The sequence below is a fragment of the Oryza glaberrima genome, chromosome 6 (assembly GCF_000147395.1).
Source record: "Oryza glaberrima chromosome 6, OglaRS2, whole genome shotgun sequence".
Taxonomy (NCBI): Eukaryota; Viridiplantae; Streptophyta; class Magnoliopsida; order Poales; family Poaceae; genus Oryza; species Oryza glaberrima.
In genome coordinates, this window is record NC_068331.1 from 1,508,098 (window position 1) to 1,523,597 (window position 15,500).

A 15,500-nucleotide genomic window follows, 5' to 3' on the forward strand; every position below is an offset into this window, starting at 1 on the left:
ACAAGCAAATCAAACAGGAAGGAAAAGGTTTGCAGCAGCATCAGCCGACACAATACGAATCACCATCTAACCAAACGAAAACGAATCAAAACTTGGACTAGCTTGCTGCAAATTTCCTGGTTTTAAAAGCCAAGAAAATAATAATTTCTCAGGCATGTGGAATACTAGTAGAGACGACAAGGAGGAAACACCAAAAAAATTCAGCAAATAAACAAATAAATGAAGTGTATTCATTTCTGATGGCGCCATGATCAAGCATCTAGCACAATGTGGAGCATCCACCCTTCCTTCCTCTCACATTCCACAGTAGAATCAAATCAATTTTGTCATGGACCAACGCAACTCTGACCCTGATCTTTTCAGTTTATTTACCAGATTATTGAAACATATTATTTATCGTACACTTTAAAAACTATATTTTCTTTATAAATAATTTACACTCCTCTATTGCATTTCTTATCGCTAGTGTTATTTTCTCATTAATATAAAGATTTTACTTCGATTTTCGTAAGCACGCTTTTAAAACTACTAAACTGTATGCGAAAACTCTAAGTATGAAAGTTGATTTAAAATATCAAATATATTCATTTGTTAAGTTTATAAACATTAAAATTTAACTAATAATGTGCTAATAGCTTTATCGTTTAACCGTGCGTCAACTTAATCTTAATCTTATGAGTTTCAAACACTATTATTAAGTTTATTCATCAAAACATGTACTCCTACTTTATATTTATATCTGAGTGCATAGTCCGCCAATAATCTAAATCGAACAGGAATATATATATTATCATGTTAATTAAATATAGTTTTCCAGAAACATTTATGTATATAAATCTCTTTGGAATTTGATAATGGAAAATGTCATGTGGCCAGTGGCAAGTAATCTAATTGGCGTATATATTCCCCTTGTCCATGGCGTTGCGGTTTGTTCCCTCATCAACCTCACCACCATTATTTTCTTCTCTCCTCTTCTCTTCTTCCTCCTCTCCTCTCCTCTCCTCGCTCTCCATCCATCTCGTCTTCTTCTTCCTCCTCCTCAGCTTCGAGATTTCAGCTTCTCCAAACCCCCATTCTTCCCGCCACAAGCTCTGCTCTGTGCTTTGCTCGTTCGCCTTTCCCGCCATTGGTGTGCTTCGCTTTCTTGGCTTCAAAGATCCGACGAGCTCTGTGATAGCTGGGGAGAAGAAGAGGAGGAGAGGAGGATGCTGGGAGCGAGCCCTAAGGCCAAGAAAGGCGCGACGGTGAAGTTCGGGTCGATGAAGAATCCTCCTCCTCCTCCGGTGGTTGGCGCCGCCGCCGGAGCAGCGGCGGCGGCGGCGGGTGGGAAGGTGCCGGCGGAGGAGGTGTGGGAGGTGCGGCCAGGCGGGATGCTGGTGCAGAAGAGGGGCGGCGGCGCCGACGAGGAGCCCGTCAACGTGAAGCCGGTGCCCACCATCCGCGTCAAGGTCAAGCACGCCGGCATCACCCACGAGATCTACATCAACTCGCAGGCGTCCTTCGGTCAGTGCCCGCCGCCGCCGTCGTCGTCGTCGTCGACGGCGAACTCGATGGATGGGGGCCATGTCTGATTTCGTTGTGGGTGGTGCAGGGGAGCTGAAGAAGATGGTGGCGGCGCGAACGGGGCTGCATCCGGACGACCAGAAGGTGATGTACAAGGACAAGGAGAGGGACTCCAAGGCGTTCCTGGACATGGCCGGCGTCAAGGACAGGTCCAAGCTGGTGGTCGTCGAGGACCCCGAGGCACGCGCCCGCCGCCTCATCGAGGAGCGCCGCAATGGCCACCTCGAGAAGGCCGCCAAGGCCGTCGCCGCCGTCACCGCCGAGGTCGACAAGCTCGCCCCCAAGGTAGGCACCCACCCACATTGCCCGCCATCCATGGCGATGCCGACGCCGAGGTAGTAGGCTCACCTCCGATTGGTTGGTTGGTTGGTTGGTTCGGCAGGTGGCGGCGCTGGACGCGTCGGTGAGGAAGGGGGAGAAGGTGGCGGAGAACGACGTGGTGCAGGTGACCGAGCTGCTCATGAACGAGCTGCTCAAGCTCGACGCGGTGGTCGCCGACGGCGACGTCAAGGCGCAGAGGCGGCTGCAGGTGAGCTGACGAGCTACCTCGCCGCCTCCTCCAATCTCCACCGACTAGCTTGACCGCCATGGTTAATGAGCTCAACCTGTTCGTCCCTTGACTCTGCAGGTGAAGCGCGTGCAGAAGTACGTGGAGACGCTCGACGCCGTCATGGCCAAAAACGCCGCCATCGTGCGCAAGTCCGGCGAGAAGCTCACCTCCAAACAACACCATCACCCGCCGGCGAGGCAGCAGCAGCAGCAGCCACCGCCGGCGAGGCAGCAACAGCAACAGCAGCAGCAAGCTCACCAACACCATCAGCAGCCGGCGGCGGGGCAGACGCGGTGGGAGATGTTCGACCTGCTGTCCTCGCTGCCGTCGACGTCGTCGGCCTCCTCAACGACCACCGTCAGCTCAACGGCCTCCTCCGGCGCGCCGCCGCCGCTGCCGCCGCCGGCGAACCGGCTCGACTGGATGCTATTCTGAGCACACACATCACAGAATCGGCAGATGCAATGGTGGTGCTTGGTTGGCAAGAATTGCACCCATGTCCGGAAAATCCGAGGTGTCCTGTCCCTGATGAGATGATGATGAAGATGATGATTGAATTGCCCTGGATTATTTGCTGCTGCTCTAGCAATTTGGTTGGCCACATTACATGGTACTACTACCACTTCTAGATGAGTTCAGTTCAGTTCAGTTCATCATGTGAGAGTAATTTTTTTTTTTAATTTTGTTTTTTCTTTCTTTCTTTCTTTCTTCTTCTTCACCATCAAATGTTTGATATTCTTTTGTGTGCATATATTCTGAGAAAGAGAGAGAGAGAGAGAGAGAGAGAGAGAGAGAGAGGAAATTAGGGGGGAAGAGAGAAATTGAAGTGTATTCAGATTGGGAATAAGTCAAAAAGGGTTATTATTGTTCTCCAATTGGCGTTTGAAGAAAAGGCAAAGAAAATGTTGTACCCATATGGATACAGATACCAATACATACCGTTCTTGATAAGGGGAGAGGCCATGGACTTGGACTGTGGATGATGAATTCTTAAATCTTTTTATTATTATTTCCTGTTAGTTGTTATGATTAAAAAAATTGTTTCTTTCTTCTCCTTGTTGTTGTTGGTGTTGGTGTTGTCTGTGTTCTTGAGTTAGTTGGCGCCTATCTGTCAGGCTTGATTCCTTTCAGAAATGAATAGTGCAGGGGTTGGTGTGCATCTAAATACTTTATTGCTGTGCCACATTTAGGTGTTGCATCAAGCCATCAGAGTCCGAGCTGTTTTGTTTTAGGTAAAAAGAAGAAGAAAACTTGCGAGTTGCTTTGGCCTATTTGGCGATTATTACAACAAACTAATCAGCTCAAATGAATGAATTTTCTTTCTTTTCCTCCTTGTTGATTCAGCTTGGATGTCTGATGAAATGAGAGATCAAGCGTTGATTGATTGATTGATTGATTCAATTAATTACTAGCTGGTTGCCGTTGCAGTGTCAGTATTGAGAGAGTGAAGCATCATGTGTGTATTAGTGATGTATTAGTAGTGGACTAGTCATTGTCTGGTGGTTGAGCTGAGCTTCTCCTCTTGTGCCTGTCACATTTGCAATTGCATTGCTGGCTAGAGAGAGATGTTGCCTTCCTTCCTCTCCTCTCCTCCAAGCTAATGACACCAAATTACATGATAGTATCCTTCCTTCCTTCTTTTGTTGTTTCTTTTAAAGTTGGGCTATTTATTTCTGAAGGTAATGACATGGTACCATCTGCCAATTAGCAACATTGCATGGTTGGTGCTGAATAGAGAGAGAGTTTTGAGTCACATGTTTCTCGAGTGATGATGGCCAATCTTTCCTTTTCTTTAATTTGGTGAGAGATCATACTCCACGAGATGGCGTGGAACCAGCTTGTTAAACACTGATTTATTCATGTTTAAATAACTAAGAAAAACAACAAGAGAAGAAACAAAAAGGGCAGGTAACGAGTCTAACGGCAGAAGGATCTTTATCATGTATGTCTCGTCAGAGTTGTTCATCAGCCAATCGTCATCATCGATTTACAGTCCTCAACTAACTAATCATAAGCTCGTCAGGCAGAATAAAAATCCTGAAAATTCCATAGATAAACTAGTCATACTTGGCCAAATACATAGCTTAAAAATAAAGTGTTTTTGAAGGTGATAATAGTAAAGTTTGAACTGAAATTAAGGTGGCAACTGGTGCTGTAGGTGAGTCTAGAAATGGGGGGATGTTGGTTACGTGGTCGCCGTCGAGGGGTGAGAACAAAGGAGATGGTCGGCGTTCTTGAAAGCGACCACTCCCGGCGAACTTCGACGACGGACACATGGATGAACACGCTTCCTCTTCGCCTACACCGACGCCGCCGGCAATGCAGGGCAACGCGCGTTTCTTTTCGGCTGATCGGTTTGGCTGATTAGCTACCTGCACGCTAAAACATGAGAAACATAAGGGTGTAGTTATATTTATGGCGCCATATTTTCCATCAAAAAATAGTCGGCATGTATTTATATTGTAAGTCTCTAAATTACATATGTAATTTTAGTGTATTTACAATGTAAGTGTCAAAATTACATATGTAAGTACTAAAATTACATATGTAAATTCGAAAATTACATACTAATTACATATGTAAGTGGGGTGTAAATGAGGTGTAACTACTGTGTAAGTGGCTGAAAAAAAATCGACTGTAGCATATGGCGCCATATTTCTAGCAACTCTGAAACATAATTATTAACTAGCTGGGTGGCCCACGCAATTGCGCGGCTAGCACCCAAACAAAATCTTATATTTTTTTATGATTTTACTTAAAATATATTAAATAGCTATCTCATTGTCTTAAGACTTTGAAAGACCAAACCTTATCATCCTCGTGTTTCTAATATATAGTTTGTAAAAGTCACATCAGTTGCTACCCCTTATGTCATCTCTTTATTTTTATAATTTCTAGATGTCCCGTCAAACGTTGCCACTATACTCCTCTGCGGCCCGTCCACTGTCTCCTCTCTTTATTATCATTGAGATTTTAAAAATCGAACATAATTATCGTTTGGGTTCATTTTTACTTTCTAGAAGTCCCGCCAACCGTCAGCGGCTTTGCCATTGTACTCCTCTACGGCTCGTCCGCTGCCTCTCTTTTTTATTGTCATTGAGATTTTAAGATCAAACATGATTATCATTGTTTTTTTTTTACTTTTTAGAAGTTCCAAACCTTTAAAAACTGGACTTGTAGTTTTATTTTTTATAATTTTTAGAAGTCCCATCAAACGATGCCACTATGCCCCTCTACAGCCCGTCCGCCGCCAAACTCTTTATTGTCATTGTGATTCTAATAATCGAACATAACTATCATCGGAATTCATTTTTTATTTTCTAGAAGTCCCGTCAACCGTCGGCGGCTATGCAATTATACTCTTATACACCCCGCCCGCTGCTTCTCCTTTTTATTGTCATTGAGATTTTAAAAATTGAATATGATTATCAATGGGATTTGTTTTTTTTACTTTCTAGAAGCCCCGGCAACCGCCTTACCCGTTTGCTTCACGGCATGCCTGACGTCCCTCCTTTTAATCGTCATTAGGATTCAATTTGGTGTTTTATTAACAATTTTATATTTCGTATCAACCGCCACCACTCTACTCCTTTATAGGCTTGTTACTTAATTTATCTCGTCATGTGTTTAGATGGTCTTTTATTTTAATAATCTATATTTTTATCACAAATTTTAGTTATTTTTAAATTGTATTCCTAATTGAAATCTTATTTTTGTTTTTCTAATTTCAGATTTTCTTAAAAAAAAAGTTAATATCGTATTGTGTTATTTTTAATGTTTTTATTTTTTATTTTCAATTTCAGTTGTTTTAAAATTTTATTCCTACTTGAACTCTCTTTTAATTTTTCTAATTTTAGATATTATTTTATTTTTATTCTAAATTTTAATTAATCTCGTATTGGGTTCTTATATGGATTCTTCTTTCAATGTTGCTTATTTTTAATTCCAAATTTTAGCTAATTTTAAATTGTATTCCTACATGAACTCTTCTTTTATTTTCTTTTCCTAATTTCGAATTTATTTATTTTTATTTCGAATTTCAATTAATCGCGTATTGGATTCTTATATGGACTCTTCTTTTATTATTCTTAATTTTTAATTCCGAATTTTAGCTATTTTCTAATTGTATTCCTACTTGGACTCTCGTTTTCTTTTCTAATTTTGAATTTTATTTCATTTTATTTTTATTTTGAATTTTGATTAATCTCGTATTGGGTTCTTATATGGAAACTTATTTCAATATTCCTTATTTTTAATTCCGAATTCAGCTATTTTTAAATTGTATTTCTACTTGGACTCTCCTTTCCTTTTTCTAATTTTGGATTTTATTTTATTTTTATTTTGAATTTTGATTAATCTCGTATTGGGTTCTTATGTGGAAACTTCTTTCAATATTGCTTATTTTTAATTCCGAATTTCAGCTATTTTTAAATTGTACTTCTACTTGGACTTTCTTTTTCTTTTTTTCCTTTTTCTCCGATTAATGTGGGAATTTCTAGCTCCCACAGCGAATGTGGTGCCTCCTTTCAAAGCTGTTTTAATAATATAATAGATTAGCATATAATTAATTAAAAAAAAACTTTATATGCCCTAAAATATATGAGATTTTGATTGGATGAAATACATTGTCCATAATTCATAGTATTAAAATGTATTCTATGCAACCAAAATACCCTATATTTTGGAACGAAGGGAATAATTATTAGAAACATGAAAAATAAATTTAGTTTGGCTTTTTAGTATTAACTAAAAAAATTTCATACAAAACATACCATTTAGCGGTTTGAAAAACATGTTAACGGAAACGAGAAGTAGCTATGCTCAATTAGATCTTGGGGTCTTAATTCTCGTCTTCTCGGCTAATTAATATGTCTCCACGTTTAATTTAACTCTCGGGTTTCAAACCTTAATTCAGCCCATGATGGAAAAATTGACAAACCAAGCAAACATTAAAACGATGAAAATAAAGTTTGATTTCTTCACACAGATCCATTACCCCATCGATTCATCTATCTGTCCATGCTGAACCAAAGTACCAAATTTCTGCCTTACATTATCACCGACTAATAATGATACAGCAACAGTGACAAGTCCCGGTACTGATTGCACAAGCTAATCATGTCTATCTAATAATCCGGAGTATGAAGCAAAGATTCCCGGCCGCTCGGATTGATGAACAAAGGCGAAGCATCACAAATCCAATGACAGATCGATCAAGCATATGCACTGTACATTACATACCACGATATGATAGCTAGCGCGATCAAGAAGGCCATGCCCAATTGCCAAATGATCCAGTGACAAGCAAGCTGCAGCCTGCAGGGATCGGAGCAGGGGGACAGAGCACAAGCTGAACAGTGCTCACATAGCTACAGACACAGGAGCAGCTGCTCTCTTTGCATCGACCAAAGATGCTGAATTGCTGAGACCACGAGTTTCAGATGGTGGTGCTTGATATTTGCTGTATTCTTTCTTCTTCTGAATTTTGCCGGTGTGCGAGTTCGGCTGTGCGTATCTTAGTTATGTAGAGATCGAAAGTGTTCTCGGGGACCAGAAGATGCTGATCGATCGATCTGCAGACAATGCGATGCATAAGTGCGTGTCTCGTTCTGATCATCAGGTGAAGATCGAGAATGGCTGAAACTGCATATGTGCTTGTTTGATGCTGAATCCACAGATCTGACAGTGCCATAGAATTATTGGCGTACGACGGGTACCTCCTCAGGTTTCAGACAGCACTTGCCCTCACCATGATACTGTTATATATGCTGCCTGCCTTTTAGTATGGCTAGATTAGATTCTTCAATCTCATTCCAGTTGTACCGTGTGGTGAAAAAGTTAAAACTGTCATCACTGGCGAGGATGACACAAGAGTAAGTACTGATAATGCCTTGAAACTGTAGGAAGAACATACCAGGATCTTCTCTTGCTTTGTTTGTTTCTCAAATCTCTTCTTCTTGATCATCAGAATTCAGATGGTGAGAGGCGAGCAAGAGGGAGAGATCATGCCTAAAGTGAAAATAGCCGTACTCACTACTACAGAACTTGAGCTGTTGGGCATATTGATGAGTCACTTAGAACATCTTCAACACAGAGCGATCATTTTTTACTCTCAAAATACCTATTTGGCCAGCCTAACAAAAATTTAGAGAGTCAAACTTATCTTCTATTCCAACAGCCTCTACACATTTCACTCTCTATTAACCAATGTATCCCACCTGTCATTCTTCTCCTCCTCTTTCTTCTTCCTCCACTCTCCAATCCCCTGCTCGTGCTAGCGGGGTCGGCGGCGGCGACGCTGCGGAGGCGGTGGCAAAGGCATCGAGCCGCCCCGCTGCCGCTCCCTCCCTCCCTTGCCGCACTAGGAGGGTGACGACGACGGCGTGGGCAGGCAGATCAAGGAGGAGAAGGAGCCATTGCGGGAAAAGGGAGGTGGGGGGGGGGGGGGGGGGGCAAAGCAGCCGCCATTGGTGGGTGGACCATCCTCGCCGACCGGCTCCTCATCTCCTCTAGGTGCGCTGACCTCGGCACCCCGCACCAGTCGCGTGGAGGCGGCGGAGGTCGCTCGGTGACGGCGCAGATGGTGGTGATGGTCGCGGCTAGCGACGACGGCGGCGCTGGGGCAATGCAAGAGAGAATAGTCGGCAAGGAGATGGGAGGATAATGTGTGTGGGGCCACAGTTGGCCAGTGATTTTTGGTTGGCCAAGTTTGGCCAGTGGAAGGAGGGTTTTGGCCAGCCGGGTTGGAGAGGCTATTGAAGGACGTTTTTTGACTGGAACGGCTAAAATTTAGCTTAGAGAATACTTGGAGAAGCTGTTGGAGATGCTCTACGGGTCAGTGTGTCCCGTACCTCGTTGAACTTGTTGCATGACTAAATAGTAAATACCATTAAGGGGCCTTTTGTATTGTAGGATTGGCAAATAATTTTTCTAGAGGATTCAATTCCTTTGGGATTTTCTCCTATAGAACTCTTTATTCATATAAAGGTATATATTTTTTAAACAAAATTGCATTTCTATGGTCAAAATGTAAGAAAATAAGTAAGAGGTTACACCTCTCGGAAACTTTCCATTTTTTTTTACTGTGGTGTAATCAAAGGTCATACCTTTCTGTTTTTCTGTATTTCAATTCCTGTAGGATTGAAGCAACACGTTATTTCAATTCCAACAGTTTCTCTATTTCTCCTTTTTTTTTTCCCTATCCCACATTTCAAAGGGGCCTAAGTAGCTGTAGCACATATAGCAAAATTGCTTTGACAAAAATAGAAAAGAGAAGTAACGGGTAGGAGATTTGGGTCGGGTTAGGGCCCATCTGCTGCGAAACAGGGTGAGGCCCATAATAGCAGTAATGCCTTGGCCCATGAAACAAGGCTTGAACCGTAACATGCTTCCAACGACGCCGTCTGCCGTCTCAACTACTCTCTACTTCTCTAGTCTCAACTCAAGCACGAGTTCGTTCTCGTCTTGGTCAGCTGGGACCCACAAAGAGCTTCCTTCCGGGACTGTAACGATTATTTATTAAACATATCCCAATTTGCCCCGTTTTGATCCGGGCACATCCACAACTTACACGGATTTTCGGCACTTATCCTCCACGTTTGGCTATTTACAACTTACAAGACACTGATAACTACTATAAATTTCTCTCAATATTGTAACACTAAAACTTGAGATATGAGTCAAACTGTCTCACGATATTTTGAACCCATCTCATACACCACATTAATAACATTCTAATCCGTGAAAGCACCTGCAACTCTCGGTGACGAAGAGCCAACATCGGGTGCCAAACCTTGATCCAATTTGAACCACTTGTAGCTCATGAAGATACACGTTCTTATTTTTTTTTTGACAATTTTTGGCCAAATCCAAACAACTGACTATTATAATCAAACAAATGGATAATCTTCTTTTTAATTTTTCTTATAGGCGCACGTAAAAATGTTGATATATGTGCATGGAGATGGTTGATAGATGCATGTGGTGCTTTGTGTTCTTAATTAGTATCATGGTTTTACTTCTAAAAGAAATTCTAACTATGTACACTTTTGAGTAGTGTTTTATTCCATTAAGAAACAAAATTTGATGGTACTTAATGTTTCATAACACGAGGATTTGCGCTTGTGGATTTGTGCATGTCCTTGAAAAAAAACATCTAAATTTGATCATAATATGATTTGAAGTTAAAATTTTAGTTACTTTTTTTAGAAAATTTACCGGGAGGGAGAGCTTTCCCACCTGAACTCATTGATATAAGGAGTTGAAAGTTCAGTTTATCCAATTATACATCAAAAGAGCGAATAGTGAAAGAAAATAGAGACTTCCAGGCCGAGATTACATGACGATCATATAATTTTAACCGCTCAGCCCATAGAGAGGCTTCCGAAACACACATAATGCATACCCGACACAGGGAAGCTTCCTCATGCCGGAAGACCACACCATGACGATGATTCCAAAGACACCAGAAACAAAGTAGGTAGAACACCCTGGAATGTTTGTTGGGAATTTGATGTGGCAGAAGAAGAGAAGCCAGCTCACACATTGACGCAATGTTGACCTGAATATTAAGGTTGTCCTAGAAAGCAGCAGCAAAGGGGCAGTGTAGGCACAAATGCGAAGCCGTTTCTTCAGCCGAGTTGCAAAGATCACAGGCGGGGGTGGACACAATGTTCTTCTTATAAAGGTTTTTCTTCGTTGGGAGCCGATCTTTAGCAAGGAGCCAGGCGAAGAACTGGACCTTGAGCGGTGCTTTGTTGTTCCAGATAAACTTCCAGTTGAGGCAAGGAGGCAGTTCACTGCGTTGGACAAGATAGAGGTGGCTCGTCTTCAGAATGTCACTAGAATATTTCGAGCTTCTTACATCAGGTCTGTCATTTGCCGTGGTATGCTCAGTCAAGAGAACACGAAGGTAGTTAAATTGTTCAGCCACAATCGACGACAGGCGGAGAGCAAAGTGATCTCTCAAATCCATAGAAAGGACCTCGGTAACCGAGTCTTGCTTGCCAAGCAAGTGCGTGTAGAGTGGTTTTATTGATTAAACATAATGGTCTCACAATATTTTAGTTACCTTTTAAAGAAAGGGTTAGGCTTTATTGATTAAACATAATGGTTACAATCCCGCAAAATAAGATAATGTACCTTTACTATTGTGAGACGTGACATTACTAACAAAAATAATTATTTGGATAGGGAGACTCGGGGTTTTCAAAATCGTGCAGTTGTCATATAAGATAAACCTTCTCAGTTTTTGAAACTACAATATACCTCATGGTAACCGTACGGTTTTCACGGTAATCGTGCGATTATCGCAGTAACCACTAAAGCGTGGGGTGACGGTAACCCCACCTAGGTTCGGTGAACTTGCATGGAGTACACAAATCATATGGACTTGCAAAACAGGTGCGGGTACGTTCCCAAGTGCGCGTAGCAAATTATTAGACGTGCAGAGGGTGGAGTCGCTGTCCCGATCTCCTCTCCTAATAAATCACAACTTCGCTTCTCGGTTGGCAGCAGCGATTTCATCCAAGCACCACGCCGCCGCCGCCGCCGTCGAAGCCGATCTCCTGCGCGCGGAGCGGATCGCCTCTGTCAGGTACGACCCGCCCTCTTCCTCCTCCCCTGCTAATTTCTCTTCGCTTCGTCGGCCACGCCACGCCACGCGCGTTCTTGCCAACCTTGGTCTCGCGAGCAGCGAGGATGGGGAGGAGGAGAGGAATTCCTCTCGAATTGATCGCCGGTTGATGCTCCCGGCTTGTTCCTCTTCTGCGGCCTAATTTTGTACGAGTTCGGGGGTTGTTTAGGTGGAGAAATTTGATACAGATTCGATTTTACCCTTTTGGTCTTCTTCTTGTGCGTCCATGCCGCCGTTCATCAGCTACGGTGACCTTTTCCAGTCTAGCTTTTGGAAGGGGCCGAGCTCCCAGCCATGGATTAGCTATCATCAACTTAGTCAAGTGACTTGTCGAGTTGTGGGGGTGTAGTTCACTGTCTAGGTGTTCTCAAAATCACCACCTTTTATAGTGGCACGCCTCTTAAACTGTATCCATGCAATCAAATTTAAATCACATGTCATTGAGTTAACCTTTATGCTACTTTACAGGCCACTGTAAATTTTACCGAGTTTATGAAATTGTGAATATGTGCTAAAGGTTATATGAGCTCCTTTTTTTTAGCAGAGCCTGCTGTTTAAATTGTAGGCTTATAGGTAGCCTGATGAGTGATGACAAACCTTATTCTGCTACTGCCAATTTTTCCGAGATTCTTTAAACCTTTAGCTGTTAACCCTGTTACATTGCTTTCGGTTTTGGCAATTTCTTCGTTATCACTATGCAACAGAGATCACGACTGAGCCTATATTATTTTTGGAATTAATTTGTTTCTTTTCCTGCTTCAATTGTGTCCCTGATTCTGTCACGGTAATGCTCATCTATTCACTGCTATAATTGTGACCCAACATCTTATCACCGATGCAGTCACCAGCTATACAATATGAGTTCACTGGAGAGTGCAAGAGCAGATCTTGCTCTGCTTATTTTATACCTAAACAAGGCTGAAGCAAGAGATAAGATCTGTAGAGCTATACAATATGGCTCGAAATTTGTGAGTAATGGACAACCAGGGCCTGCACAGAATGTTGACAAGTCGACTAGTCTAGCTCGTAAAGTTTTCCGACTTTTTAAGGTAAAGTTTTAATCCTTGTCCGCAGTAGATATTGCAAATGAGAAGCTATTTTTTCATACCTTGACATGATCTGTGGCACCACATTATTTTGCAGTTTGTTAATGATCTGCATGCTTTGATTAGTCCTCCTGCCAAAGGAACTCCACTACCCCTGATCTTACTTGGAAAGGTATGTTGAAGCTTGTATTGCCTTGTAGGAACTCTGAGAACCTAAAGATACGTTTTTTCACTTCTCATTGTATCTTTTTGCTTTGTGCCATCCACAGTCGAAGAATGCACTGCTATCAACTTTCCTCTTTCTGGACCAAATTGTATGGGCTGGAAGGACAGGAATATACAAGGTTTGATTTTTTCTTCACATCATTACTGATATACATAAGCACCATACAGCATATGGTTTTATCATACCTAGATGTTGACAGTAGAAATTAATGGTAGGTAATCTAATTGTTTGTACAGAACAAGGAGCGAGCAGAATTCCTCAGCAAGATAGCATTTTATTGCTTCCTGGGTTCTAACACATGTACTAGTATTATTGAGGTATGAGACTTCAGACTGTAGAATCTATTTAATCCTGCCCCTGATATTATTACAATCAAGAGAATACCATCTGACTAGTATTTCATTATAGGTAGCCGAGCTTCAGCGGCTATCCAAGTCGATGAAGAAACTAGAGAAGGAGCTTAAACACCAGGAGCTGTTAAAGGTACCGTCTTATATGATCATAGCTCAATGTAACCACAATTTTCACATCTTGCTTTTGATGACATAATGGCGTGTGATGGTATTGGCAGAACGAGCAATACCAGATGAAACTGCAGAAGTGCAACGAGAGGCGTCTCGCTCTCATCAAATCGAGCCTCGACATAGTTGTTGCTATAGGGCTGCTTCAACTGGCTCCCAAGAAAGTGACTCCGCGTGTGACAGGGGCGTTTGGATTTGCTAGCTCACTCATTGCTTGCTATCAGGTACCTTAACTCTCACATATCGTCATGTGGACTATCGTCTGTTTAGAGTTAGCAACTGCAAAACCTGAAACTTTCATTTTGATCTGCTTATTTCCTCTGCAGTTGCTCCCAGCCCCAGCCAAATCCAAGTGATCCACCTGAAGGGGTGTCAGTGGGCAGTTCCAATGTTGCAACCAGCAAGAAATAAAAGTGGAGCTGCTTGATTGACTCATGTGGACTTGAAAATCCTTTGTGGGTTATGGTTAATATGATGATCTAGTGGATTGCTGCAGCTATAATTTTAAGGTGCAGTACTTGTGACAAAAAATAAGAAACTTAGCATGGGAAAAATGTTGCATTGTTTGCCAATGGTTTAGTGTTGGGACTAGCTAATAAGAACATTGCCATTCTATCAACATCTGTTTGTGTGCCTTGTTCGAGACTGATGAGTGGTTAAATATGCTGTGCTTGCTTCCTGCGTGTGTAGCGTGAAAGCAATGGATGTCCGGTTTCGGTGCATCGTGGAGGAAGGCTTTTTCTGTGGGCCGGCATAGCTAGCTCGTGGGCCTCCGTTTGCGTTCCTTGTCCACTGTCGTCGCCGACAAGCTATTTATTGAGTGAAAAAAAGATCTAACCATAAAAAAAAATGCATTGCAATACATGTCTCTACTATTATAAAAATTGAAGATGTTTTTGCCGGCACATTTGGTACGTCATCCGTGTATGAGTCGGTTTCTAAGTTCGTTCTCTTTTAGAAATACAGATCCATATTTGAATCGGGTTTTAAGTTCATTTGTTTTTGGAAATACATAACGTAAAAGAAATCTATTTAAAAAAACTCACACGTAAACTTAACATGATTTTCTAGACATATATATCCAAGCGAATTCTCACAGTGAATTTCACAGCGAACTATAATAAGATTAAAATAGCATTCATCCGTTGCAACACACGGGCATTTTTTTAAGTAAAATTAAAGTATTTGACACGGATAGCAAATATAATATATTTTGACCATACAAAATAATATTTCTGTGCCTCCCTTCGCCCCTCCCTGTCTTCGCCCTTAAGTGCATCGACTCACGAATCCATCTATAGATCAAATAGATCAATAACCTTTATGTGGGGGAGGAGTGCGCGTCAGCTGGTCGGGCTAGCGAGAGTTAAGCCATGGCCGATCGAAGCAAGCAAACAGCCACTTTGATATGTAATGTAAGCACTGTACAGTATTTTACAATGAATCAAATGATTAGAAAAAAAATTAATAATTACTTAAATTTTTTAAATAAGATGAACAATTAAACATGTTAAAAAGAATCAACGCGCGTTAAATTTTAGAGACGGAGAGAATATTATATTATCATTATTGTATGTCCACATGTTCTTTTTTAGGGATATGTCCACATGTTATGAAGCGATACGGCGACCGCTTGGCTGGTGCTCTCGCAAAACCAATCACAAGGGCAACAAGAGTCGTCAGAGACCGACGGCCGTAGCATACGCCACGTGGCCACCGGCAGGCGACGGCGTCTCACCTGGACCACGGACACGTGTCAGTGGCGTTGTACACCTGTGAGCTGCCGCTGCTGCCGTCAGCAGAAACAAACACAAAAGGAAATGGAAAGGCCGTCCGGGGGAGCGGCGAGCGGCGGCGCGTGGGCACACCGGCCACCGCCCCACGTACTACTACTATTACTACTACTACTGGCAGTCTGGCCTGTGCGGTAGCTTCAGAGTTTGTCTACATGATCGACGTC

General features: G+C 42.3%; 2 protein-coding genes across 2 annotated transcripts; both read left to right on the forward strand.

Moving 5' to 3' along the window:
• Positions 1–904: 904 nt before the first annotated feature.
• Positions 905–3,165, forward strand: LOC127777701 (BAG family molecular chaperone regulator 3-like). The gene is made up of 4 exons (XM_052304311.1): positions 905–1,503; positions 1,592–1,848; positions 1,946–2,092; positions 2,192–3,165. Exons 1-4 carry the CDS (start codon positions 1,206–1,208, stop codon positions 2,546–2,548), a joined length of 1,059 nt encoding a protein of 352 aa, XP_052160271.1. The 5' UTR covers positions 905–1,205; the 3' UTR covers positions 2,549–3,165.
• An 8,386-nt stretch (positions 3,166–11,551) lies between these two features.
• On the forward strand, positions 11,552–14,201 carry LOC127775534 (peroxisomal membrane protein 11-5). Its single transcript, XM_052301783.1, has 8 exons — positions 11,552–11,708; positions 12,589–12,796; positions 12,891–12,965; positions 13,063–13,137; positions 13,256–13,336; positions 13,428–13,502; positions 13,591–13,764; positions 13,867–14,201. The coding sequence occupies exons 2-8, from the start codon at positions 12,605–12,607 to the stop codon at positions 13,894–13,896; spliced, it is 702 nt and encodes a 233-aa protein (XP_052157743.1). The 5' UTR covers positions 11,552–11,708; positions 12,589–12,604; the 3' UTR covers positions 13,897–14,201.
• The last annotated feature ends 1,299 nt before the right edge of the window (positions 14,202–15,500 follow it).

Bases quoted from the DNA above. Each gene is read 5' to 3' on its own strand.
- LOC127777701 (XM_052304311.1), top strand. From the start codon at position 1,206: ATGCTGGGAGCGAGCCCTAAGGCCAAGAAAGGCGCGACGGTGAAGTTC. The intron at 1,504-1,591 runs GTCAGTGCCCGC...TGGGTGGTGCAG, and splicing joins CAACTCGCAGGCGTCCTTCG to GGGAGCTGAAGAAGATGGTG. The intron at 2,093-2,191 runs GTGAGCTGACGA...TTGACTCTGCAG, and splicing joins AGGCGCAGAGGCGGCTGCAG to GTGAAGCGCGTGCAGAAGTA.
- LOC127775534 (XM_052301783.1), top strand. From the start codon at position 12,605: ATGAGTTCACTGGAGAGTGCAAGAGCAGATCTTGCTCTGCTTATTTTA. The intron at 13,138-13,255 runs GTTTGATTTTTT...TTGTTTGTACAG, and splicing joins GAAGGACAGGAATATACAAG to AACAAGGAGCGAGCAGAATT. The intron at 13,765-13,866 runs GTACCTTAACTC...TTTCCTCTGCAG, and splicing joins CACTCATTGCTTGCTATCAG to TTGCTCCCAGCCCCAGCCAA.